This window comes from Perna viridis, chromosome 6, assembly GCF_037379345.1.
Source record: "Perna viridis isolate PV_CMFRI_1.1 ecotype Kerala chromosome 6, ASM3737934v1, whole genome shotgun sequence".
Classification (NCBI taxonomy): domain Eukaryota; kingdom Metazoa; phylum Mollusca; class Bivalvia; order Mytilida; family Mytilidae; genus Perna; species Perna viridis.
The window spans coordinates 30,356,852-30,384,217 of NC_142450.1; the positions used below are offsets into that span (position 1 = coordinate 30,356,852).

Genomic DNA, 27,366 nt, shown 5'->3' on the forward strand with positions numbered 1-27,366 from the left:
AAATCATGTCAAGTTCATAAACCTGACTATGAAACAATTAAACTGTCATAACGTTTGAACAGACGGTCTGTTGTAGACATCGGCTCAAAATGTAGAGCTTATTGAGAGGGACAATACATACGTTCCATGTATGCACGTACCTCTTAATATTTTTGTAAAATCAAGGCCTGAAGTTTGAAGTGAGAAAGCTATGTAATACACTGACCCTTGTACCTCGGATGCAAATAAAATGTCACATAGACCAAAGATCATCGGTGAGGGTCCCATGTCTCCACACCATCAGGTTCTCGAAATATAATTTTTAAAATCTTAAGTATGATCTTTCAAGGCACATAAATCCCGAAAGGTTTGAAAACATAATATATGTTTATGTGTACTCGTTAGAACATCTGTTTGCGTACATGTAACTGTTTTCATTGATTATATCTATAATGGTTTTCAAGATATTAACGATAGAAAGAAATTTCAATTTCAAAGAAAGTTTTAAGGGGGCATAACTTTTAAAGAAGATAATGAAATCTTTAGCAAGGTCCTTTTTTTATAGAGTACCTACATGATGATGTCTATATGTAAACCAAGTATGATCATGATATCCCTAAAATGAAGAGGGGGTACCATGTGGAATAAAAAGGCAATTAAGGGGATATTACTTCTATAAAAGATGATGAAGTACTTAAAAGTGTCACCCTGTGAAAGTCCAAAAATGATATCTATTGATGGTCCAAAATTGCTAATGATATCTTGAAAGATGATGAAACAGGGCCATGTCAAAGGAAATGTCAAAGGAAGAAAAATAACAGACGGAAAACAATAAGGTCTTATCCATGTAGGGAAAGGTGGTATATGCATACAGTATCCAAACGGAGAGCGACAGTCAGAAGCATTGCATTGTTCTGAATACAAAGCTGAAGCAGAAGCCAGCATCCATGCTATACGTATCATCACTAACAATATTTATAACACAAGTCCAGCTGTTGTCGTGACAGATACTCTCTATGTATTATAGACTTTGACAAACTACAGGGTACCAATACTGAAACAGGTGTTATTCAATATAAAAAGCTGTACAACAGTGCTACTGTTGATACCTTCTCACTGTGGAGTTTATTGTAATGAGCAAACTGATTATTAACAAAACATTCTGGACAACAACAGGAGAAAAGTTCAGTCTGACTAGCATAGATGAAGATCATCATCAAAATTCCATACAATAACCCGCAACAACATGACAATCACCATCTGCTGTCGAGACCTAACCAAATTGCCATCTGGTGTCGAGACCTAACCAAACGGCTATCTGCAGACTGAAGACAGGGTACAACAGACTAAAGAAAACATCTATACAGAGTGCTGAAAGTTGTACCATCATCAATGTGTCCCCTTTTATGAGAGACGGAACAGAGCACAAACCACATTCGACAGACATGAAAGAACAACTATCATGGTAGATATAGCAATCACCAACAACAATCCAGGAATCTGTATGGAACAGTGAATGTTTTGTAGAAGACCAACATATTCGTAAAGGAATCAGACCCCCAAGCGTGAAGACGAACAACAAGGCGAAAAAGAAACTATATGTTAGTACTATAAAACACACACCATAGAAACGAAACAAATGCATTAGCGTGTAACTAAATACAAAATAGTAAATACTTTCAGAGATTACCAAAAGGTCTTCAAGTGTAAGCACACCTTTAAGTAAGCTTTGGAACAAATCATAAAATGCACGGTAATTGAACGATGACAATTTTTTAAAATCAACCTAAAAAGTAAAAGAACGACACTAATACACATTAATGACCACCAACAAGTGAACAGGCGCATGAAATCTGCAGTGGGGTTAAACTAGTTTTATAAAGCCTTAACCATTCCCCTTTAATGTAAGGTCAACAATATCTTGAAACAACAAATAAATACACCACAAAATTTATTCGATAACACATCCCATTCCTTCTATGGAATATTCAACATCAACCATAGATACAAATGGGATATCCACGTAAAGAACGTTACTGAAAGCTAGATCATTTATATTAAACATATTAAATAATGACAATACCATCAAAAGTTACAGCATTAGAAATAATCGGTCTCTACAATTCCAGGGGAAAAGGCAAGATTTGATGTAGTGCAATACTAAAAATGACTTAATTTTACGTAGGGTTGCAATTAAGGGACGAATATCTGTATTAGTAAAAACAATTCTAAGGTTCAAAGAATAGACAATCATTTGAAAATCGTATTCTTTACCAATAAATCTAGAAAGGGCAGTCGATAAACACATTCGATTTTGTTTGAAAGAATGTTCTTTATAGACTATATTTCCGTAAAGTAACTGGACGGGCATTTTCAATTAAGAACCACCTGCAAGTGCTATTATATTTTTGTATCGAAGTTTTGTGGCGTAAAACTTAGTAAATGTTTTTAAAAGTTTGTGATAACGATACCCCTGGTGCAAAATCTTTTCTGTAGGAAATTTATTGCGTTCATTAATAAACAGACCAGTTATGAAATATAAATACCATGAGTGTGCTTCAGGAATATCACCATCTATGGGAAATTAACTATAGGAAAACCAAATTCGAGGCAAACATCTTAACCCATGACATAGGTTGAAATGGTGTAATAGCTTGTAATATGGAACAATTTAAATCTAATTCTGTTAAAAAAACTTCATACCTACCTAACGAAAGATACTACTCAAAAGCAGTTATAAATCATAAAATGGTTAGGCAGATTCCCCTACTAATTAGACTACATAAAAGTTGGCACTTAAATAATTAGTTTGAAACATTTGATCATTACAGACATACTTAGTAGTTGATTGTTATATACTCGGTCGATTTAATTAAAGCAATTTGACCGGAATATCTGACCTATTTGAACTGGAAAAGCCCACGCTAAACTTCAGTTTTGCTAATTAAATTCCACCATTGAAATAACAGCAATTAAGTTAGAACTTTGTGGTCATCTGAATAGACAACTTCATGTGGTTAAACATCTGAAGGCAGGTGATTTTTACCTGTTAGGAGTTTCAACAGGTGACCACTGGAGTGTAACAGAATATAAAAAAACCTCACGAATTTTTACATGTACTGATCTGATTAGAAATAGTCATGCATCAATCGACCAAATACTGAAAATTTATACCAGGAGAAATTTTTAGGTTCACACAACTGGCTACTTCAGATAATATAGTTGACTTGTATAACTTGACCCGCCATTGATTCAGATAGATCCATTATTGAATGTCAATGTGTCCTAATGCTGACCGTAAACGTGTTTGCTGTATCCTTCTTGCTTTACATGGATTTTAAAGAAATGGTGACATGACTGCTGAGAGACAGTAGTCATTTCACCATAGAAAACCTTTCAAAGGATTTCCAATCAAGGCTGCTGATTTACCATTAGCCAAACAGAAAGCAAATGAGGTAATTTTCAACCCTAGCGTATCCAAATTCAGGAAAAATGCAAATTATGCAGATTATTTTCGAAATACTTGTTTGAACTGCAAAAAAAGTAGCAACATTTCCAATATATCAGCTTTATTCTCCAGCTAATTTGTACGTAGTAGCCTCTGATAAAAACTATATTACTCAACTTTCTTCCTCAAATTACCAGGAGCTTTTTTCTTTTAACTTAATTGAAAACCACTAAGTTTTTTTTTCCTCTAGGTAAACACTTCATATCCTGTAGTTAAAAAGGAAACATTCTCCTACCTACAGTTGTTAAACTGCATGGATGAAGGTGTCTGTTTGAATAATCGAAGATGTAAAGTCCCATTGTTAGACGACTGAGGAAAACTCTACCTTGGGTTATTCCAGCTCAACAAGGTCAGAATTTACAGTCAAAGTGCTCTTACTTTTCAAGAATGGAAGTGTCATCTATATGTTGGGTAAAATGATTAAAAATCATCCGATGTGTATTTGAAACACTGTTAACTACAATACCAAAGCAAATTATGTTTTTTTGTATCACTGAGACCTATTTTGGAAGAGTGGGTAGTCTTTACCTTTCCATTTGTATATGCATTTACATGTTTTGTTTCTGTTCAGGGTTTATTATTGTATAATCAGTTTCAGTCATTTGATTTTGGTACATGGAAATTAAATGATAGTAAAATACTGCAAACCGTGAAGAGTGATACCTAATGCACATTTTCTTTATACGTTTCAGGTTAAATGTTTTGATTTGAAACGTTTCAAAACGCTTTCACAACGTTCGGACACTATTCAAATCAAACGGCTTGTGATCATCAAATAATTTCGCCTAAATCATTAACTTTTCCCGACATTTCAAGATTCTTGTAATTTCCGAGAGGCTAGCTGAATAATGAGTTCCGAACGCCTGATGCTATTCGGAGCTTGACTTTTTTGCTGAAACGTTTTCAATTTGACGTTTAAACATAGCAAAATTTTGTAGCAAGCTTTTTTTGTGGTTTGAATGGAGCAAGTGTTTTCGATGCGTATTTTAAAAAAAAGCATGTGTAAATCCACTAGAAGTAACCGAGTTTACAGTGAAATACAAAAAGAGCTCATAATCGAAATTGATACGATTAACTAATATAACAAGTTCAATACAACCGTTTAGTTTAGTTCATGTGAAATTAAAATGTCGGCAAAGATTTATTAACCGTGTTTACATATTTAGCATGCATGTAAGTAGCTTCTAAATCAACATAAATTGTAGAGTTCAGTGCCATGTAGCATATGGAGGATGATAAAATGTCAAAATTCATCTGGTTTCAAATCTTTTAATTTACTTCAATTCGCGGGCTTGTGGAGTAGCATTTAATCTTGCTAGGGAGGTTGAAATTCAAGCAAACATTTTTCCTTCAAATTTAAAATTTTTGATTTAAATATATTGATTTTTATACCTGTGACTGATTTGTAAGAAATGAAACCGCAAAACAAAAATGCATTTTTTTACGTCGTTTTTTGTGCTTTCTGATATTTCTTAGTTCTACTTTTCCGGCGCATTTTAATTCAATTGTTGTTAGCTATTAACTGTTTCTGTGTCTGTTTCTTTAACGAACTTTGTTAATTAACTTTCAGATTTTTGTTCACTACATACATCAACATATACTAAATCTAGTTATACTTTTTTTAGTCTCAAGTCTATTAATCTAGATGAACTTTGCAAAGGAAGAAACACGCTGCCTTAACACAGTTTAATAGCATTTTTTTTTTATCAATTGTTATTCATCAGTTGATTCAATACGGATGCCTTACAAATCAACAGGCCTGTATTATTCATAAAGATTAAGATGTATTTTCCAAATGTGACAAGAATTAACAAGGTTGTTACCAAAGGACGTTGACGTAACAATATCCCTTTGCTATTTCAATGACGAGGTGATGAATAAGTTTTCCTTTAATTTCCCGCATTATTATTATGTCGCCTCAGACGAATATCGGGCGACATATTCCTTTTGTTTTGTTTCTCATTATTATTATTATTATTTTTCTTCCAATGAGTTTTATCCGGAGTTTTTAGAGAGCATTACTGAAGGTAATGAATTGAAACTTACTTTGTAGCCAGATTATGTTGTGAAGGGATGAATTGGAACATTTCGTGAAAAAATGGCTACCGTCTTCATGGAAACACGGATAGGTCATAATCTAGGACATTGCAATATCTGGGAAACCTAGGTGCCCAGAAACTTGAAATTTTGTATGGTGGTAGAACTCAATGAGCCTAATAAGTTTTTGTTTTTTCATTGAACAAATTTATAGGATAATGCTGCGTATCAGTCAGACCTCGGAATCCAAGCAAAAATTCTGACGAAAAATTGTCATTTTCAAAATGGCTGCTTTAGATCACAATCCAGGACAAAAACATGGATAGCTACAAATTTGAAAATTAGTCTGTCAAAGAAGTTGAATAAACATATTAATAACATGTTAAAATTTTGGAACTTAAACAGTTACCGGGGACGACATTCGATATTGCTCGAAATGGCAATTCTAGTTATCATTATTATCGACTAAGTCAACACAGTTCTAGTTTTCCCCAGTATTATAATTCTGATATTATACGACCTATTCCTGCAGATATAACAATCTTCCTGAAATAACTACATGTTGCATTGGACATATTTTTTTAAACATCATATATATTATGCTTCTACCTCCAACACCCATGAACGGTGTAAAAAAAAGGAAAACGGTCATACTTGCTTGAAAACAAATATATTTTTACTTATATAATAAAAAAGCAGCATCTACTACCAGAATGTCTCGTTTGCAATTGTTTTTTTCTGTATTACGTGTTTGATGTGGCTGACAGATCGGTAATGTCCTATTATTACTGTTCAGGTAAGTCAAAACAATATTTCAATAGGTTTGATAAGTATTCAATACATCTTTGAACCAGACTGACTTTGGTAATAAAAATATTTTTACATTACTATCGTGAAATAAAGTTTGGTGACCTATGTTATATTATTAAAAATTACATTATATGTTCATTTAGATTTATCTTTGGGGAAATAAAAAGAATCTTTATACCAAAATATGAGCACTGGTATAATATAATAACAGAGTTTACAAGTTCACTAAGTTTTATTTTGTCGTCTCAATCATTGAGTCACAATTTTTTTTTTTTTTTTGTATTTTTCATTTTTATAATAATTGCCTTTATTTTGCTGTTTTATACATTTATGGAAATGCGGGTATGTCGGGAGGGTCAATAGTATCTTATATCACGTTTTTATTTGAAATGCTAAATTTGTGTTTAAAAGTAATTGAATCATTAAAGATTGTCAGTATCAATCCATGTGTAAACACTAATTAGTTTATATCTGCCATATCCTAAAATGTTCCATAAATAACTGGCTATGATTTTTGTGGGTTCAAATGTGGACAATAATAAACAACATCCCGATCAAAATGTCATTTATTAAATAAAATGACGAAAACTATTATTTACAGACAAAAGAAGCTGACTCAAAATTGAAAAATCAGTTAAAAAATTGAGTAAGCTCCCTCAAAAACAACCACCCTATAAAAGGTGGCGTACAAAAAGAGGCCAAAGCGAAAACATTTATTTATTAGTGTTTGCAGCACATGCCACCTTTTGGTTTGCTGTTATGCTGAAGCATAGTGACTTTGCCCTTATGTCATTTCGTACATCAGCGTGTTTGCCGTTTCCTACATCTTCCTTCACAGTTGCATTTTACCCTTAATTCTGTTGCCGTTCTTAATAATTCTTTTTATACTATTTGCGTATTTGGATTTCAAGTTTGTCGACATGTGCTCCGTGTTTGACAATAATGACGTCTATTGTTATTTTCTAGTACATGTTAAACACGTGAGAGTCTTGTTAAATATATAGAAGTGAAAACTTATTGGCCAATAAACTATTACAATTAAACTTGAACAAAATGCCGAGATTCATTATTTCTGTGTCGATTGTGTTAACCCTTATTGACGGTAAGCTTAATATTTTTTTTTGCTTTAACTTTTGTCAGACTGGAATAATTATAATTATCCATAGTGATAATAATATGGTTTTTCATTTTCTCTTCAAGAAATGAGATTATTTCCCTCTAAAAAGTAAAGAAGAAAAGAGTATCTTCGTTAATCAATTACCCTTTGTTAATCTGCTAAGGTCACACAATGTAAAATGAAAACAATTATACAACAAGTGTTTAAACTAGCCTGTCTACTTCAGACTTGACTTTTTATGAACCTCTCGGTGGGTATTTCTAGAAAAGCAGAAGACGCTTACCTTACCGGTGCGCCTCGTCCATGCTCCCAGTTTTTAGTAAAGTACCAGTTGAATTTAGTTTTGTTGCTTTGTACGTATTATTTGGGTTTTTTATGCTCTTTGTTGTGTGTGTTTGTTTTCCCTTTCTGGTCTTTGTCCCTGGATTACATTCTTTTGATTTCTGCTAGAATTTTGGTTCCCATGATCACTCTATTAATCTTTTAAACTTTGGATTATGTTATTGAAAGAATGATTCTACTATTGTTTGTCTATGAAGGAGTAACTATAATCACCATGGACATTGAAGTCATTTCAAATTGACAGAAACATAAAACAGTTTTTAAAACGTTTATAATTTAATTTTAATATAAAATTTAACGAGTAGACCATTAAAAAATTGAGGATGTCACAGCCACATTATAAAAAAATGGTCTTTAAGACGAGGGAAAAATATTTTTTGCTACTACTGAAACTTAATTTAAAGAGTATGATCTGTTATTAAAACAGGACAATAATCAACTCAAGTAGTACCTCTAGACAAGTAAGACAATCTTGCTATTGCAGCCGATTTCTCACTGTATACTTTAATGTCATTTAAATTATGTTTTTTTTTGGTGTTTTTTTTCCCTGTAAATATTACCTTTATAGACAGGAGTACTTACATTTCGTTGATTATATTGATTTGTATCAAATTTATATCATAATGGAGACAATTTTATACCCAGTTTAAATTATGCTAGTATAGATTAATTTTGCATAAATATGACTGTGCCATTTATTTAATTTAATCAAACAAATTATGTTTTTTAATTTATCGTATACTTTGTTGACTTTATGTTAAACAAATGTAACTTTATGCATTGCAAATGCAGTACGTCATAAAAACACGCAATGAAGATTCTTTTAGGGGAAAACTTTCCCTCATGCAACACATGTGTTACATTAATTTTAACTTGTATCATACACAGAATTAGATGTTATACATACTATTACAACATGTCATAAGCTGACAAAATTAGAAGCGCCTATTATGTATACATCGTCGGCAATCATTTAAATGTTCACACTAACGAAGTCATATACTGCTTACGCACTTTCGTACTTAAGATGTATCCCAAAAATGGACTAGTTATGTGACTGCTTTGATTACAATCAATGATTAAATTTGTGTTTTAAACAAGCAAAATATTTATTATCCTTGATTATGTTTATTACCACCAATTTAACAATTTCTTCTTCATATATGGACACTTTATTCTGTTAAGGACAGAGCTGCCGAAAACAAAATAGCATATATTGAGAAGATTACACACAGAACAAGTGATCGAAGTAACTCGTTTCCTACACTAATTAATCATGGATTGGTGTCATGACCTTGACAGTTGACTGTTAATTTTGATAGTCTATGGAAGATAAATAAAAGTACGACAAATGGAAAGATTGTTTTTGGTTGTTTGTTGGGGTTTAACGTCCGAGCAGCAATATTTCAGCTATATTCAGACGATGAACATGAAATTGATGATAAAATGAACATGGAATGATGATGAAATGAAAAAGGGATGGGACACAAGGACAATGGGGTCGACAAATTTTGATTGCCACTGGAAATAGGGAGAGGTCGGTAGGGTCGGGCAATTTAGCCTCCTGTGGCGGAGCCTATGGTTCCTACTCTGGGAGAATACCACAATAGGGTTCTTTAACGTGCGAGGAACGTGGCATCTTTCCCAACACGGTGCACCACTATGGTTTGCGGTCAGGTTTTCCGTATTATAGCCTGACAACCCCAGCATGTAACACGCCAGGGGTACCCCATTCAAATACCTGGGGCGCACATCCCAGTTGCTCTGTGGGCAAAGCGCCCTAGCCCCCGGCTAGGGTTCTGAGCACTATTTAGTCGCCTTTTACGACAAGCTTAGCGCTGTTGCAGGCCTATTCTTTTAATACCCGGACCTGCACGGGGCACAAATGGAAAGAAGAATCATTCTTAGCAGTTCAATACTGTTGACACGTTCGTGGTTGCAGCTGTTTCTGTTTTGATCAAATGTCTCCAATTTTGCAGTAACATTTCATTGCTTCTTTAGATTTGAGTGCACCGGATATTGACACTTTTTTGAAAGAACATGCAAGCTTGAGTTTGAAAAAAAGATCAATACATTGAGGACGATTGAATACAACCTCTGGAACAGTCGACAAACTTAACGATTTGACGGATCCAGAATAAGGATGTTAGGACGTTTATCCTTCCTGTGCAACTAGTTCATTAGCAGAGTCCGAGTTGTTCATTTACTTTTGTTTCTGTCTACGTGTTATTTTGGGTATTTTATGTTTTTGTTGTGTGTGTCTATTTTTCCTGTCTGGTCTTTACCCTTCGAATATATTCTTTTAAAATCCGCTCGAATCTTGATTTTTGTAATTTTCTATAGACGCACGAAAAAAGAGTTTTAATGGAATTATTTTCAAATTTTTGCCAAATTCTAATGTAGAGAATAAATACTGAATTCACAAATCCACAGTATAATTTTTACACAATCCAGTCTTTCAGGAATGAATAGAATGCATCAAAATCTCATTCAAATGTCATAAAATGTAAGAAGAGGGTTGTCTGCATTCAAAATCAATGCTATTTTCTTTAGTAAAAACTAAAGAAAAACACTTTTTTTAAATCTCAAAATTCACAAACCGAAATGTCCATTTTTTCCCCCTTCAAATATTATCACTATCATTGCTTTGTAAACATTTTGATAATTCCAGGACATTCTAATTATTATTCGTGGAAAAAGAGAAAATTAAAATTTATATGTAATGAATTGTTATTTGAGTTATTTACATCATTTTTTATGTCTGTGAGTACAAACTGTATAATTATTAAAATCAAATTCTAGATTCCTTCCATCTTTTTAACTCAAAAAGATAATTATGATTCAACATCCGACACTGTACAGAATAAAACGCTTATATCTGAGAGCAAAAACAAACGAGGTTGCGACACAAATTTAACTTAGATAGACACGGATTTCATTTTCAGTCTGTCCTTACACGGGAAAGACCTTATTGTTTTTCTATTTTTTTTCTTTTTTGATTCTTTCGTCATTTGCAAAATTTACTTTGACATGGTCCCCCTATTCATCTTTCAAGATATCATTACCAAATTGGGACCATTGATAGGGCTCATTTAGGACTTTTACAAGATGACCCTTTTAAGAATTCCATCATCCATTGTAGAAGTTATCTCCCTTGTATTGGCGTTTTTTTAACATGGTCCCCCGAACTCATTTTTCAGGATATCATGACCATAGTTGGTGCACATGTAGATGTTATCATGTGCAATTAGGAAATGACCCTGCTAAGAGTTTTATTATCATCTGTAAGAGTTGAAAACAATTTCTTTCAATCGCTCATATCTTGAAAACCATAATAGATAGAACCAATCTGAAACCGGTTTTATGTACATAAGCAGACGACCTAATTAATAAACATAAACATGTATTTACTTATAAAACCATACGGGAGTTATATTCCTTCAAATATCATTCTAAAGTTTTTAAAATATATATTACGAGAACTCGAAGTTGTAGAGAAATGGGACCTTCATCAATGATCTTTGGTCCATGTGACCTTTCATTTCCTTTTGCATGACCTTGACCTTGTCAGTTTGTCAAGGCCAAATAATCCTAAGATGTATGGTGGTAGTTCCATGTCCCTATGACGGTTGTGAGTTTGTTCATGCATCATATTTTAATAATCATTGTGCTCAAAATAAAATGAGCTCTGTAATTGCCCAAATTGTGTTGTATTTTTTTTACATATGTTCTGTAGATTGTCATACAATTTCAGATTTGAAATATCTTGTCATGTGTTGGATCTATTGAAATTTTTGTTTTTCAGTGCGGGGGTAAACATTTTAAAATTCACATTAAATACACAAATGATCAGTACACAGAATTGAAAGATCTGCTCAAGTACAACTGTTTGACAAAAAACCAACGATACTACAACAACTTGAAATTTTCATTTTTTCGAATGGTTTTATATATTTCATCAATACCTATTTATAGATTTGATATTGCATCATTTTTTTCAACTTCGTCGAAGGGGGTCATATGATATATCATTTTTAAGGTCGAAATGAGCACATTTCAAAAATCAGAGTTTCAACCATGATAAGTCATACATGCTCGAAGAGTAGGGTCAGTAAGTGCAAAAATTTATAATTCTTGGAGGGTAAGGTTGTTGCAAATATATCAAATGAAAGGTCTTAAAGCATATATCTGAAATATCGATGTTTTGTTCCGAAAAAAAAATGAGTTGGATGAGGTCAATGAATGCAAAACTAAAGTGTTTTATATAGTTAGGTTGTCGCATATTAAATTAAATATCATAACGTGTACATCACAAATATCAATTTTGCTATATAGAAAAAGAACCCAGTTGGGGTTCATAAGAGCAAAATTAGCAGAAGGTAAGGTTCTTGTATATCTAATGAAAGGTCGTCAAGTTTACAAAAATAATGATAGAAACATCGACAATTGCATTTGACTAGGTTACAAAGTGCAAAAAAAAACTTTTGTTAATGGTAGCATGTTATGCATTAAACCAAATGTTTTTACGTGTATATTACAAAGAGATAGTTTTCAAGGGAAAAACCTTTCAATTGTTTTAAAAAAAAATTGACATACTAGTTATATATGGTCTTCTTTAGATTATTTTGAATAGGGACGGACGATGTTCTACATATGTACTTTATGTAAATCCTCTGTCAAAGCATGAATGGCTCATAATCTTTCTGTCGGAAGTGACGATTTTCGGAGGTGACAGAAGCAGTTAGGTTTTGATTGTTTGATCCTTTATAATTTGTGTAATTGGAATTCTCGTATATTCCCGTTGTTCGAGATATATAGGATATAAAAACATAACTGTGCATTACAAATGAAGTTCAGTGCAATTTGAGTACAAATAGCTCCGACCCCTCACTCAAAGGTAAAACCTGAAATAAGTTTTTATATCAATTCTAGGACATTATGGGTACAACCATCACGACGGCATAGAAGCAAGTTGTCAGCTGAGAGATCCAAAAGGTTGTAACCCAGTTTACGGCAATATCAACCTGTTCCAGGAGGTAGTTTTATTCAAATGAGTTGTAAATCACATCTGGTCTAGAATAAAACAATTTTAATAATTAAAAGTTGTGATAGGTCAATATACATGTATACTAGGCAAAAAGAAAAAAAAGAAACGTAAAGGTTTTATATGATAAAAAATCACATACATAACATTCAAATATTTTCAAGGTAAAAACTTGTATCCTGAATGATTGTTTTATCAAATTTGCTCATTTGTGAAATTAAGGAAATGACGTAACATCATTTTCTAATTACAAACGAATTAGACTTTTTTTACCAAAACAAAAAATACCCGAATGAAGTTTTTTATTGTGTAGAACACTATTGGTCAATAAAGAGAAATAAGTGAGTAACAAACAAGATTTTTTTTTTATTTTAGTTTGACTCAAATATTGTCCGTGTTTGGGGAAGGATACGCGGATTAAAACCAGGATTACATGGTTTTCATGTTCATGAAAATGGTAACTTTGGGTGGAGTACGTACTTCTATAGTTAAACTTCCAATAAACCATTTAACACATGAATAAACAATACTTTATCTAACTTCTAACTTTAAGATAAAGTTATAAAACAATATATCTCTGCTTTCATTAGTATTTTGTAATAAACTTGGTTGTTCTAGCTCTTCTGATATGTTAGGAATAGCTTAAAATGCGAATCAAACACTTCAGTAAACATGCAATCCTAAGGTATAGCACTTTAGATTTAGTTTTGTGATAGTTTACTTTGAGATAGGTTTAAGTAGAACGTATCCATGGAGTACGTTTAGATAGTTCAAATTCGAATTGGACCACACATGCTTAGCCCTACCACATGAAAGTCTTGTAGGATAAGTTCACTACGTTAATTGTAGATCATCGCTACAACGTTGACTGAATTTTGACAAAACCTTCAAATTCGATATGCATTAAAGTATAAGTTATTGTTTTCTGGATTTCAACAGTGTATGTACAAATGCATTAAACGTACAAAGTCAAGACCACCATGACAAATCGATATTATTATTCACAAAAATTGAGGTAATATATTCTATTAACACATTACTGATGTAAAAATACCAAGAGAACTGATTAACTATAGAAAACATTTGAAATAATTGTGTTTCTTACTGATTTTTATTTATTTTTTTTTGTAGATTGCAGCAATGCGCGAGGTCATTTCAATCCTTTTAAAACAAACCATGGCGCACCATTTGACCCACCAAGTGATCGACATGTTGGAGATCTTGGAAATATAAGAGCAAACTATTTTGGGAGGGCACGTGTCGATATTCACGATGGTCAGATAAGTTTAGTGAAACAACCACACTTATCAATCCTCGGACGGGCTATAGTGGTAAGACTTTCACTTACTTCTATTTGAATTAATATGAAGAGTCATAATATAATTTTCTATACAACAATATATTTTTGTCATTTTCAATTTATCGTTTGATTCAGTATAAAACATTGATCTGATGTGTATTTTCTGGGAAAATGCGATTACCATGTTTCCTGGACAGAAATGCAAATTAATGCAATGGATACCGTTTGAACTCATCCGAAAATGTTTTGCGTAAGTTTATCCTTATTTTTAATAAGGAATTGTAAGTAAAATATGACTCACTGAGATGACATGCGTTACATTTTTGACAGTTTAGTAAAAAAAAAATCAGCTAACGGATTATTTTTTACAGAATTAGCCCTCACTTGTAACAATGCACTGTGTGTACTACAATGAAACATTTTCAATTTTAATTTATACAAGAAACTTTAGAATTATTGTACAATGAAGAGAATCGAATCGATAACATGTTTTCTTACTCCGAATTCTTATATTGTTTTTATGACGTATATGTGGTTGCGAACGAAAAAATATCAGATAGTCTGGACCTGAATAACGATTTACTATATACAATGAGCAGGATGAATCAACTGTAGATATTGCTAGGTTTATTTCTACTTGAACTACATGTTTTGAAATCCAACCCATTAAAGTAAAAGTATTGAAAACTAAACTTCAATATACTATTCAAAAATTAAAAATATGAATTTTATGTCAAGAATAAGAAAACAAAAAAATGAAAAAAAAATTAAATAAATAAAATAAAAATAAAGTTTAATCATAATTAAAATACTAACATTCAACGAAATCTCTGGCAAAAATATTTATTCATCGTATTGTAATAAGCAAAAATATTCCCAGGAAAATTGTGGTTTTTAATTAAAATAATCGTAAGTCCGCGGTTCTCGGGTAAATTTACTAGACGAATCGAAAACATTCTTGAAACGGATTTCCTGTACACCACTTATTGTTTCCCGAATATTCGACGATCTTCGGAACAATGCTTCCGAAATAAATTTCAATACAAACAGAGCAAAGTGCAGGTTTTGCGTGACCAATTACAGGGTTGCAGAAAGTTTTGTAAGGATAAAATGTTACCCGAATAAACATAAATAAATTCTATTCAATTTATTTTAATTATTTCCCCTAAAAGCTTCAAAATTATAACAATTTCAAATCGGATTACACCATTACATGACGACCGTTGGAAGCACTGGAGTCTCCGCACAGCGCACTTATCAATGCTCTAGTACTAAAATATTTAGCGTTATTTTTCCGACGCAGTCGGTATAGTTTCGCTTTTTACCCTTTGATCTTAAAGACGCTCTTCCATGGAAACGCAAGTCAAAATTCTATTTCCCGATTGGCCAAATACTGATAACTTAGTGGTGTTAAAAAAAAACTGTATCGGAAATTGAATTCGCGTGCCAAGTGTTATTTCCCGATGAAAACTATAAGTAAAAACAATTAGTTTTGCTGCGTCGGCTATCTTTTTTAAGGATAGTAGTTGTTTTAATTTAGTTAAGGAAGAACTCTTATAATACAAAGCTAAACCTAATTCATACATTTTGATTTTATACTTATAGGTTCATGCTGATAGGGATGATCTAGGTCGTGGTAATAACGCAGGAAGTCGAACTACAGGAAATGCTGGAAGCAGAGTAGCTTGCTGTCAGATTGTTCAGAATCACAATTTCAAGAAATAATGATTAACGTTCAGAAAATAAGCAAAGAAGTCGAGCCTTCTAATCATATTCTAATAAAAGTAGCTGAATTTAATGACCATTTATGTTTAATGTACATGTTCTTTAAAACGAGGTTAACTAGAAAACTGATGATCACTAAATTGAAACCCCCGTTTCCTCTGCTGACAACATTTAGATCAAATCTAAAATATGAGATACATGATGGGAATATTTAAATGTTAATGACATTTTCATAGTGACAGAATCTGTAATAAAGATTTCGGGAAAGTTATATTAGCTTTCATTCATTGAAGGCAGAGTTTATGTTTTGACATATCTCACAAAGAACGGAAATAAATAAGAAAAGGAAAGTGTTTGAAAGCGCACTCTTTTCAATCTCTATCAAGAGTGCTAATAGACCACCTCCTGTCACTCACAAAAGCGCAAGACATTTCAAGCAATAACGATGTTTAACATGTTCGTTTTACTTAATCGTAAAAAAGAACGTAGTTGTTGGGCCAGCAAAATTTTCCAAATTAAAAAAATTCATGCACGTCCGAAAACACCATTTACATGGTTTGAAAACGGTGCAAAATGGTTATCGTGGGTAAGACTTATCGGGAAAATAAACAGAGACTAAGGGCTGGCTCACTTTGTACATTGCCAATGGATTTAATACCTCAGATTGCACTTTCGATGCTTTTATATTTTATCTGTTTTCAATTATTTTCTTCAGCACAATTTCCCCACAAAGTTAAGATATGTTGGGTCTGAGATCAGTTTCCTCTCCACTGGAATATACAGTTTGTAATCTCATCCGATCTCATCATTCGCCCCTCACGAAGGCCATAATGCTGAAAATGAGCAAAATTTTCAGTCAACAAATGACCTTCTTCAGTGCTTTAAATAAACTGAGTGTGTATGAAAGTAAATGGTCTGTGAACACAGCTCACTACCTAATCAGGTGAATACCTGTGACGTATAAAATTTTATCGACAGTAACAAAGATCTTGAACATTTTGTTATAGACACACGTTGTGTGTTGATCTTAAATACTGAACTATAAAACTAAAAATATTTACAAACACTGTTATAAGAAACTATACAAAATAGGAAGAATTCAAAAGACCTTATATATTACAGAGCTTTCTCGTGTGAAAAAAAAACAACACATTTCGTTAGTTTGAGTTGATTTAAAAGAAAAAAACTCATATCACCGAGAATAGTTCTCGAACAAGATTTATATGGGGCTTCAAATTTTATTTTCTGATTTGCAAAGGGTGACTCAACTTTTTCCAAATAAAGATTAGAATGGAAATTAAATTTCATTACATTCTGGTAGGAGTTTTGAATTTTTTCCTTATCGACATGGAGCAGTAATGAAAAATCGAAAAGGAAATTTACCCAAATAAATGTACACGGATTTGAGCAAAAGTTCACGAGGAACACTAATAAATCTTGTTTGTCGACAATGATTTTCAAACAACCAAACATTTCACCAAATTCATGCTACTTGCTGTTTCTGAAGTCTGACATATTTAATCTGTTATTGTGTTTTCTTTCAATTTCTGTTTTTTTCTCTCTGTTAATTCTTTTGCTTGTTTTTTTTATCTTTAATTTTCAAATTTCTGTTTTTCTGAAGTGGTTATTGACTTCAATCTTACTTGCATTGCGATACATATGACTCTATATGTTTAACATTTGTTTGTTCCAAGTATAAATATCATGATAGTCATTGAGTCACTCTTAATTTATTGATACTATTTAATAACGAAGGATCATTTAAAGCGTTTGAAAGGGTGTTTGACCGTTATTATTACATCCTACGTTTGATCAAAACATATGCACGCGGGTTATCAATTATAATCATTTATTATGTTATTCAATGAAATATTCGTCACTTCCTTGATAGAAAGTCTCACAATTCTCGGTTTTTGCGTAAATATGTAGTGGCCCTGCTTCGGTTGGGTTTAGTTTTATATCCCAGTTTTCTCTTTCTTCTTTTGGATAAATTTTCTTTTCCCCGGATAATGTTTTTATCATGATACTTGTCACGAGTGGCGATGACCTTTTAAGTATAACTTCATCTAAAGCGAGAATTTGGTACAGAGGTGCTATGAGATGACAATGAAATATTGAAGTACACTGGAAAATCTTCGGAAATGGTTCATTGATATCGGATGGCTGTTTGTTAAAGATAAGAAAGCTGCATGCTTCTGTTAATTTTTCTAATCCATCTGGTTTACTAAGACGGGTAAGCTTAAAGTATTCCACTATAGTTAATCTGACCCTGATGAGAACTTTTGCTGTGGATCCAGGAAGAATAAAATTGTCATTATCAAAATTTCTTTGTTCATAATGGATGCAGAGAATGCCTCTTTGTTTTAATATTTAGCATAAGATCTCCGTTCTTTACTTCGTGGTAGGCTTTTGGGCCATACAAGTATGTGTAAGGCAGATATCCCGGACTGTCTATGTGTATCGACTTACATTTGATGAAATATTCTCCTAACTGTGGCATGGTAGTTACCGAAGCATCTACTTTCCCATAAATGCTCATCACATAGTTGCCTATTTCATTCGGTGTCACAATGATCCGAGTTTTGTTATCTGCAATGATAACAGCTGATGACATGCATCGAGTCCCGTTGTCATTAAACAAATTTACGACTAAGTTCTTCAATTGTTTTCTTGATGATTTCAATAAAACTTCGACTGATCTTGCTACCTCAATTATTTCATTGTGATGGGATAAAAACCCAATGGCCCATTCCCTTGCTTCTGTTGTTGGTTTTATAGCTTTTGAATAATCTTCTAATGACAATGGCTTTGATAAAAGTTGCCACTCTTTATTGCTATATCTATCATTACCCATGTAAGGGTACTGGTCAAAAATGAAATCTCCAGGTTTTGTAAAAAAGTAAAAGTTAGAATTCTCCTTGACATATTTCTTGCTCTCGTCAATGTGACCAGCTCCCCAAGTTAACTTTATAAATCTCAATTTCTTCTGTACAAACAAGACGTTCCTGGCATGGTTCGTTTTTGAATCATAAAAAAATATTTGTCCTAGCTTGTGTCCATAACAATGTGCGTGCCTTTTGCACTGCAATTTTTACAGTTAATTAGTTTACAGTTCTTGTGGTTATGTCCTATGCAATAGTGATGTTCGATAGAAGAATAATCCTCGGCATTAAAACAAGTAGAACATGGCTACAACCACTACTCACAACTACTTTGTATGTATCTAAAGGAATCGTGCTTATCTTTGGAAGTGGATTCTAAAATACTTTCTTCATTTATACAAAGGGTTGTATCTGATTTAAATACTAGAATAAGTGTCTGTTGTGTTATAGTTGTGATTTTGTACATAAAAAAAACTTATGTAAAATGTTGATACACCAACTGTTTGCCTACGAAATAGCGTTTGTCAAATGGTTTGTATATTGTTTTTGAGTCGAAATTTTAACTGGGTATGGGGAATAGAAGTATTGTTGTTTGTTGGGGTTTAATGTCCGAGCAGCAATATTTCAGCTATATTCAGACGATGAACATGAAAATGATGATAAAATGAACATGAAATGATGATAATATGAAAAAAAGGATGGGACACAAGAATAATAGGGTCGACAAATTTTGATTGCCACTAGAAAAAGGGGGTATGGGTAAGGTCGGGCAATTTAGCCTCCTGTGGCGCACAAAGGTTCCTACTCCTATCAAATACCACAGCAGGGTTCTTTAACGTGCGAGGAACGTGACATCTTTCCCAACACGGTGCACCACTATGGTTTGCGGTCAGGTTTTTCGTATTATAGCCTGACAACCCCAGCATGTAACATGCCAGGGGTACCCCCAGGGAATAGAAGTATACAGAGTTGATAAATCATAGATATTTATTGGTATTGTGTTCTGATAATAGTCTTAAATTGAGGATTTCCAGAAGATCTTTCGAATTTTTTAGGATCCATATTGAATTTAATACCACTACGGGTTTAACAAGTGTCGTGGTAGGACTGGAGACTTTCTGTGACATATGTGAGTATAGAAGTTAAAACTTTGAAAAAGGTTTGGTGGTAAATTTTGCAGATTCAGCCATGTAGCGTTGTTTGTGTACTTGTTTGTGGAGTTATGTGGGATAATCAAGTACATTGACGTTAGATCACAATCATCGCCTTTGATAGAGAGACCAAAAGAGGATAACACAGATTAATGATTTTTCACTATAACTTCTTTGGATAGGATGATAGCTGTATAGGTCCTATTAATGCTATTGTTTTCTACGTCTGCTTCTGATAATAAGCATTGGATTTATACGTTTTGCAGACAAAACAATGTTGTCTTGGGCTTTGTCTGCTGGTACGACAACATATTTGACAAGTATACCCCAGGGTCTTTGAAAACTGATGTTGCAATAACACTCATTGACCTAGTTAGAACTTTCATAAGTGTTAAATTAAAGACCTCACAGCTTTTACAGAGAATTAATGTCTTCTTGTCTTCGTTTTATACGTTTTCTTGCGTAATCCTCCATGGCATCCATAGGAACTTTACACTTATAATTAAAATTTATGGAGCGTGGTTCACGGTTCTTGGGACCTTTAGAAAGGAAAATTACCACACATAAACATCACTTCTAGAAGGTGCAGTTAAAAGAAATTTGAGTCCATATTTGTGTTCATATTACTTTAAGCCATGTAAATGGCCTAATTTAAAACACAATCTTAAAAATGGTTTTTTTTTTAAGCATGTGATTTTGTTACATAAAACAAGATTTAAGCAATTAATTGTTGTTTTTTTTCTTTATGGGAGGCCTCAATATGTATGGTACGATTTTTACGTATGTTACCATGTGAGCTTCGGTATGACAATTTAAGCTAATCATATGTACTGATATGCCAATATTATCTGTTCTATCTAAATGGTGAACAGGATACCTAACCTATAAAAGGAGGAGTGCAGGACAAGACTATTTCCATCATGTGCATAACTGTTGGCAATTCAACTTTCCCTATATTAACATTGTCGATGAAATATTATTATTTGTGTTTTCGTTAGGTTTCTACATGTTACTTATTCTTTTTCCATGTTCCTGTTGTTGGATCATTTCTCTGTCTTTAATTCGATCAATAAAGAATATTCCTACATACGTTCCCTTCATTTTATTTGATATAATTCCATATATTGTAACATATATTGCGTTATATAACCTTAAAAAAAGTATTTTTGAATATTATTTTGTTAATTTGATTGTGATAACACAAAAGAAAATAATCTTAGGTCACATGTAGTATTGTTTCAAGTGCGTTGATACATTTATATATGAATACAAGTATCAAAATTTAAAAGACAAATATTTTGTCTTTCATGAAAATAGGTGTACAGTAGTCTAAAATAAGCTTGCTTATACTTTGTAAATGTGCATAAAGTATAAGCAAGGAGATTGCAAGTTATATTTGCATTGAAAATCGTGATTACCGATTATCTTTAATGCATTCTTTATCTTTTCTCGAAGAAGCTTTTGGTGTAACATTAAACTTTTCTACTGACATCAATCAAAATACTTTAAAAAAAAAACAATTGGAATCTGCTGTTTATCAAGTATCGTACCTCTAATCTAATTAGGATATAGTAATAAGTGACTTTGAGCACCACGACACCATAGATATAGTGACAGAACTGGGAAATGGCCAATAGTGCATCTGTTTTGTGTTCTGAGTTACCAAATCTACTTCTAATTATTGTTTTCACTCTGACTGCTTCCTTTTGGCTTTTGCTTTCCTCCTTCGTATTTTATTTTGTCATTTAAGTAAATTGAGTTTAGACTGTATGGAAGCTTTTATATGCATGGCCATTTGATTGCTTTCTCAAACTGTATATTGTAACATTTGCCCTTCCATGTTAAATCTTGTGATAAGGTTTAACATTAAGGTGTTTATGTGTGTGTGTGTGTGTGTGTGTGTGTGTGTGTGTGTGTGTGTGTGTGTGTGTGTGTGTGTGTGTGTGTGTGTGTGTGTGTGTGTGTGTGTGTGTGTTTTACTCTTTTTAAACGACTAGAGGATTCCCACGAAATCGTCGTCGATTGAGCAAAGTGTGGACACAGTACTTATGTACAGATCTACCATACATGAGTGGTGTACAGTTTTGTTCAAATTGCTTTAGTGGTCTAAGAGGAGTTGACCATTTACCTTTCAGGGGGACTTGGTTTACTTTTGACTCATAACTGTATTATTTTATCAAGAATTCTGCTTTTGTGCGCGTCATAGGGGGCCTTCTTGGTCTGGTTTTAGGGTGTTAACGGTTTTTTTTTATTGTTGAAGACCCTTATACAACATCAAGACGCAGAAGAAATATTAAAGTCCTGTTCCTTGACATCGGTTATTTTCAATGTATCGTGTAAGTTTTTTCATACGATAATTTCGTCTGTAACCACCGTTTTATATGATATGTATATACAAGTATGTGATCAGCCCTTAAACTGGGACTTGTTCGCTCGTAATGTTTTAACGGTTGAATTGGCGAGAAAATTGGAAAGGGGCTCTCTAACATTTTGTCCTATTATTCTGGGAAATTTCCTGTTAGTTATCAAAGAAATACGCTCAGTAATGCTTTAAAGTAGATTGTCAAAGTGGTCTCTTGCTAACTCGAATATTTTTATCTAGCTCAAAACCGAACTTGCATGTATTTTTGTGATTAACAACTGTAAAAAGTTTTGTTTATCAAATGCAAAACGCCGTCAGACTAATGGATAAACAAACGGAAACTCAACTGAATTTTTATACATAATAAAACGTTAAGGTTTCATTCACCCTTAATCCGAACTGTGCATTCTGCTAGAACAGAACTTTTTATCATACAATACATAAAAAGGCAGAGGAATCCGAACTTCGGGCGTAGATGTTTACACATAGAAAGGGGAAGATGAATTTCGACCCATTCTACGCCTTTCCATGTCTGGACAGTTTTGCACCTCAGAATAATGGTGGATGTCGTTCAATTAAGAAAATAATGAACGTACAAGCCGGACAGTACAACGATTGAGCATGCGCGATAACGTTTTATAACACACGGACCAAGGACGGTCTCCAAATTGGGATATTTTTCGCGTTTTCCTTGGAAAAAAGATTGTTTCAAAGACTAATTTAGGATGAACACAACACTACATTTATACCTCATATCACAAATATATTCGACCTTGTATGGTTTCAGAGCAGTTGCGGCTTACAGAAATCGGCATCTTCCTTTAGTATATAAATATCGGTTGGCTTTATGAAAAACTATTATTTACAAGAGGAAGCTAAGTAGCCAAATGCATATGACTAGAAATTTAAATAATTCTTAACAAGTTTTGGATATTGTGGTAACAGAAGAAAAAAAAACAACACTCGAGATAACTGTTTGTACTTAAATTTATGTTAAATTAATACAATAAGACAATTGGAACGATATTCAAATTTTAACGACAACGACAAAGGCAACATAGCAGATTAGTGAACAAAGAACAGAGAAAAAAAACCAGATATTAACGCTTTAAAATATTTGGGTAAGCATATTATTTCTATACGAATACAGTGCTTTTTGGTATTTTTTGTATACATCCTTATATTGTAAATAAATTTTGTCTATATTTAATTATCAAATTTCAGTATTTTTATAATTATTTGGTTTCGTATTTTCAAAAGTATATCATGACTCTATTGCTGGTATAATTTTCACTAACATTTTAAACTCCTGGCGAATACATCATAACGGGTAAAACCAAAGCTCTAGATCATATATTTGCGGTATATACTCAAGGTCAACAATAAAACATGCCGTTCTAAAATTTGGATAACTTTTCAGAACCACTCACGACTACAACAAAAGAATGGGTGTAAAATTAACATTAACATATATACAAATGTATATTATAGTAAGAAAACAAGTATTTCTGTCTCTGTTGATCACTCGGGATTCGTTACGACGAGATATTCGTAAATCTGCTGATAGGAAGTTTCTTCATCATTATGTGTTTTAGCAAAGATTTTTAATGGGCCCCATTCTGTTGGGCTGAACTTAATATTCCACTTTCCACTTTCCTCTTTTTGGAAAGCAATCGTCTTCCCGGACGATGTTTTAACCATTAGACCTTTTACTACTGGTGATATCATTATAAAAGTAACCTCATTAAAACTAAGATTGCGATGAAGTGGGGCTACGAGACGACAGTGATATTCTTGAGTACTCAAAAAAACTTTCGGAAAAGGATCAGTTAGTTTTGATGGCATTTTATTAAAGATTAAAATGTGAAATGCTGCTGTCAATTTTTTTGATCCCTCAAGTTCACTAAAAAGTGTAAGTTTATAATAGCCGATTGCAATTAGTCTGACACTAATGTGAATTTCGTTAGCTGCTTTTGATTCAACTAGCACATAATCCTTGGTTTCGGAACCTTGATCGTTCATAATTGTTGATGCTACTTGTAAAGGCTTAGTTGTTTTGATGCTCAGATTCATCTGCCCATCTGAAAGTTGTTGGTAAGCTTTTGGAAAGGTAGATGCATTAAATCCTCGTGCTTCAAAAAACTTATCTGGGCCATATAAGAATGTAGAAGGTGGGAATGAAGAACCTTCTTCCTCTATCGAGCTACATCTTATCAAATATTCTACCAGCAGCTGACTGCTTGTTACAGTTTTGTCTATGTGACCAAAAATCTGCAGTACATAGTTGCCTAATTCTTTTGGTTTAACAATAACACGGAAAGTGGTTTGGCTTTCTGCTAAAATTACTGCTGAAGTGATGCAGTTTGTACCACTACTATCAATGAGATTGATGCTTAAATTATGTAGAAGCCTTTTGGAAGATTTCAACTTGATCTCAACCTTTCTTCCAATTTCAATCACCTCGTGGACATGTGATACAAACTCGATTTCCCATTCCCTTGCTGCTTTTGATGGTTTAAACGCTTTCGACAAATTCTCTATTGATATAGGTTTTGATAGAAGCTGCCATACTTTACTACCGTCTTGGTCATTGTTAATGTACGGATAATGATCCACTATGAAATGTTCTGGTTTTGTGAAGAAATAAAAGTCTGAGAACTCTTTGACGAATTTCTTACTTTCATCAGTGTGTCCTGCCCCCCAAGTTGACTCGATGAACCTCCATTTTCTTTCTACGAATACTGCGTTCCAAGCATGATTTGTTTCAGAATCATACGAAATGATTTTTCCTGGTTTGTGGCTGTATCCTTTTGAGTATCCGCTTAGTTTTTTGCACTTAATGCCCTTTTCCCTGGCAGATTTAAAAATACATTTTACGATAAAAAATAAATTAGAATCTGTTGAAGATAAATACTGTCTGTGGCTTGTTCTTCTGACTATGAGAAAAGTGGATTTGCATTAAAATATTGCACTTACAGATATAGTAAGATATTGTTGTATCAATCCATTTAACATAGTCAATATATAACGCTATCCATACAAATGTATTTCAGTATTTTGTATTTAATAATTTATTGGTTTCATCCGCAAATATAAAATAATGATATTTTATTAAAAAATCTGTATAGACTTGTATCATGTATCAGTCTGACAAAACACCATATTTATGATAAATTCAATTACCATATTCAATTTTTTTCCTTACCCTGGCCGCCAAACTGGCAGGTATGACGTCTTTTAATCAGTTAATCAATTATACTCACATGCAAAGCTTTAGAAATATTGAGGCGTAACCTTCACATACACTAGATTTTGATCGTAAATCATCAGATGAAGAAGAGGGTGCCGTCCCACCACCAAAGTAAGATTGAGTGTCATATCTGAAACAAGCTGTAATTCAGTGCTTTTCTTCATTATATAAATTGAAAGGACTGTCTATTGTTTTAATTTAAAATGTAGACCGACGGAAGGAAGTAGAGCATTTAAGCGTTTCATTTATATAACGGAAAGAGTATGGTATCAGAATACGTATGAAAAACCTCTATATAATAATAACTTACTCTATGTTGCTGCAGATCCAAACATAGAATGCTCGTACAATTTCAACTTCACTTTTTGCTGGTTGTGCTAGATAATCAGCAAGCGTTTTAATATTCGTCTCGACTGAAGATGGCGTCTGTAATGAAAATTGAAAAATAATATATATATATATATATAGTAGCACTTGAATAAAGTACAATAAGATAAACATAACAAAAATACTTTACTAACTGGGATAGCTTTCGTTGTATTATTTTCAAATCTTTAAGGACATATCATGTTTAATTGAGGGGACTTGTTAAAATGTTGGATGATTAAGGAGGTAGACCTAGGGCAAGGTACATAACTCATAAAATCAGTGATATGTTTGTATCACATTCAACTTCACTAAAGTCTTTCAAGCTTTCATTCGAAACAGAATGAAATCAGTCCAAGTTACTTTGATGCTTAAATGAGATTGCTGAATAAAATGCTGAATACAAACGTACCAATGATTTGTAAGAGTTATGTTCCTTACCCTAGGTCTACCTCCTTAATTTTTACGTTCCCGGAAAGGCCGTTTCAATGTTTTTTTTTTTTCTGAAAAAAAATTACTGGTGTTTGCACACAATTTATAGATATATATTTTTGTTGTATTCATAAAAAATCTCACATAGATTAATCGCTTTAATACGACTTTCATGGATAAAAACCGGTTACCTGTAGCGCATGATTATCTATCGGTTGTAGATGCTCAAAACTTATATCCAGGTCGGCAGCAAATTTCTGTTTTCTTGAAAAAAAAGTTATGAATTTCATTGATTACACCAATGTATTGATTTTTTTTAACATAATAAGGATGTTTTTTTTTTATATTTTGATGATATTTTACACAGTTTAAAAAAGTAAAGATTTCACTGTATTGACCTATCGTGTGAACATTTTCCTGTTTTTAAGATAAATATTGAATCGTTACTGAAATTAAATGAATTCTTCACAACAAAATCTGTTGGAAATATATGATGAATTTCTTAACAGCAAAAAGGAAGATATTTTACCTAATACATACTTATTTTCAGTCTCTGGTGCAATATTTGATGACGATTGCCTATTACCCATTTTGAATTTGAAATCTAAAACATAGAAAGGTGGCATTATTTGAAGTACCATTCCTCAAAATATCGATGACTCCAAGACTTAGTTTTGGTTAAGTGTATTTATTTCAGTATAAACCATGTTCTAGTATACAATATTCAGAACACTCAAATTATGAATACCAAAATATGGCACATGTCTTAAAAATCTTACACATGTAAAAAGAAGGTCTTATAAACGTGTTATAAACGTGTTTTTTGAAAAAAAAAGGAGAATATCGTTTTATTTGCCAAATACCTGTGGTTATAATAGTTGATGATTAACATTTAGTTGAAGAATACTTCAACTAATGATTTATTAAAATCTAGGCAATATTATACACTTCGTATAAAAACGCTTACCTCAAGCAATATCTAAATCATCATTTCTGTAATTTGACTAAGTATGTTTGGAACAAGGTATTTATATATCACCTATTGTCAGGGGGATGTCATG

The 27,366-nt window shown here is 32.8% G+C and overlaps 2 protein-coding genes across 4 annotated transcripts in view; one reads left to right on the forward strand and one right to left on the reverse strand.

The window, feature by feature from the left end:
* LOC148614504 (uncharacterized) overlaps nucleotides 1–15,935 on the forward strand; it is a 58,556-nt gene extending 42,621 nt beyond the window's left edge. The window contains exons 1-5 of one of the 2 annotated variants that reach the window (XM_088588622.1): nucleotides 7,290–7,436; nucleotides 12,726–12,829; nucleotides 13,213–13,309; nucleotides 13,969–14,168; nucleotides 15,743–15,935. In XM_088588622.1, coding sequence (XP_088444748.1) covers nucleotides 7,388–7,436; nucleotides 12,726–12,829; nucleotides 13,213–13,309; nucleotides 13,969–14,168; nucleotides 15,743–15,862 — 570 coding nt within the window. In that variant the 5' untranslated portion in view covers nucleotides 7,290–7,387 and the 3' untranslated portion in view covers nucleotides 15,863–15,935. Of the gene's footprint in view, nucleotides 1–7,289; nucleotides 7,437–12,725; nucleotides 12,830–13,212; nucleotides 13,310–13,968; nucleotides 14,169–15,742 lie in introns of those variants that run through there. The other variant, XM_088588619.1, reaches the window with a different exon arrangement.
* A 7,249-nt stretch (nucleotides 15,936–23,184) lies between these two features.
* On the reverse strand, nucleotides 23,185–27,338 carry LOC148614506 (kyphoscoliosis peptidase-like). 2 transcript variants are annotated; one of them, XM_088588623.1, is made up of 6 exons: nucleotides 27,273–27,338; nucleotides 26,846–26,909; nucleotides 26,497–26,569; nucleotides 25,818–25,933; nucleotides 25,521–25,637; nucleotides 23,209–25,108 (listed from the first exon to the last, which is right to left on the reverse strand). In XM_088588623.1, the coding sequence occupies exons 2-6, from the start codon at nucleotides 26,893–26,895 to the stop codon at nucleotides 23,779–23,781; spliced, it is 1,686 nt and encodes a 561-aa protein (XP_088444749.1). In that variant the 5' UTR covers nucleotides 26,896–26,909; nucleotides 27,273–27,338; the 3' UTR covers nucleotides 23,209–23,778. The 2 variants fall into 2 exon arrangements, with proteins under 2 accessions (XP_088444750.1, XP_088444749.1); XM_088588624.1 differs by lacking the exon at nucleotides 25,521–25,637 and having other exon boundaries at nucleotides 23,185–25,108.
* Between the last annotated feature and the right edge of the window lie 28 nt (nucleotides 27,339–27,366).